The sequence below is a fragment of the Olea europaea genome, unplaced genomic scaffold (assembly GCF_002742605.1).
Source record: "Olea europaea var. sylvestris unplaced genomic scaffold, O_europaea_v1 scaffold15041, whole genome shotgun sequence".
Lineage (NCBI taxonomy): Eukaryota > Viridiplantae > Streptophyta > Magnoliopsida > Lamiales > Oleaceae > Olea > Olea europaea.
In genome coordinates, this window is record NW_019232616.1 from 1 (window position 1) to 1426 (window position 1426).

Consider the following 1426-nt stretch of genomic DNA (forward strand, 5'->3'; position numbering starts at 1 on the left):
CCTGTTGAAGGCAAAAGATGGGGAAACAAATTATTTTTTAAGAAAATCAAACCCTATAAATTTCATTTCTTCCATATAACTTAATATTCCGATACACAAATCAATTGGTTCTATCAAGCTATATATATGTTGTGTATTATCAACGATTTCTACATAAGGTGTAACTCACCCAAATATACTGCAGGCGTTGAACAATGATTGTCCGCCATAAATTAGAAAAAAACCACAAAAATAATTAGCAACCAATTGAGATAATTAATTATGAGTAAATAAAGAAATAAGTCATAAATCTAGCTACAGATTTATTATACCTTGACGACCTTTCCTTGATTGACCTTCCCTTCTACAACTATTGTCCCACAAATGGGCTTCATACCTTCCTGTCCACCTATGCCTATAATTCCAAACAACAATATATTTAAGAATTCAATCTAATTCCAAACTAACGAAAATAATATGAAATAATACATTTTTTGAATGTAGATTCCTACCTAGTTACACCTCGATAAATCGAAGTTCTTTGTCCAAAAGTGTCCAGAGTCCTCCTAGGGGTAGCTTCAACAATGCTAGTATTACTGTTATCAGCACTAGGTGCAGGGACAATGGCAAGAGTTTCACTTGTTGACCCTTTACCATTACCCATAGAAAGTGTCAACGATTGCATGTTATGAGGATTCTCTTGAAGATCATAGTTTGTGGTATGTTGCACTGGCACAAGACTGTTGTTTGAGAATAAGTACTCCGTGTCGTTCAACTGGATATCGTTATAAGGTACGAGTTCTGACTGGTTTCCGGATTTACTGATGCCGAGAAAATCAGCAACCTCTGGAACTTCATCGTGTCCTGGATTGCTCATCAAATTCCACTCTGCAGGCATCGATCAGTGAGTATCATAGTCAGATAGGCTTATAACATAATGCTTACAAGCAAAACCTTAACTTTTCAGAAGAAAAATACGAGATTCAATGGCCGGGCTTACCTTGGGCTGGAAATGAGGTATCAATATTTTCGTTCACTAACCCTAACGAAAACTGATGAGATTGAGCAACTTGTAGGTGGGGTGGAATGGAAGAATGAGAGGGAGAATGAGGAAAAGAAAGCCAATTATTTGAATTCATGGAGCCCATTTGCCCTAAAACTTTAGGGAACGATTTAACTTATAATCAATTCCTACAGATGACAAAAAACACAGAAAATTACAACAATGATATACATGTTATTTGGACACATAAAATATAAGGCATCATTCTGGAATTCTTGGTAATGAAACTGACATAGATTTCCCCTAACGAAGAAGTCTGCTGTATACTGCTCTCTCTCTCTCTCTCTCTGTGCCCCCAAAATATTTATGAGCTTGCAGGAGAATGAAATGGACAAAAATGGAGAGAAAAAGAGAGCCGGAAAAGAGAAAAATGAAAAAAAAATA

General features: G+C 36.1%; 1 protein-coding gene across 1 annotated transcript; it reads right to left on the reverse strand.

Moving 5' to 3' along the window:
* Nucleotides 1-298: 298 nt before the first annotated feature.
* Nucleotides 299-1167, reverse strand: LOC111376428 (AP2-like ethylene-responsive transcription factor PLT2; the record flags this gene model as incomplete). Its single annotated transcript, XM_022999391.1, has 3 exons — nucleotides 980-1167; nucleotides 492-867; nucleotides 299-394 (listed from the first exon to the last, which is right to left on the reverse strand). Coding segments are annotated over exons 1-3 (620 nt in total), but the record flags the coding sequence as incomplete, so codon positions are not given.
* Between the last annotated feature and the right edge of the window lie 259 nt (nucleotides 1168-1426).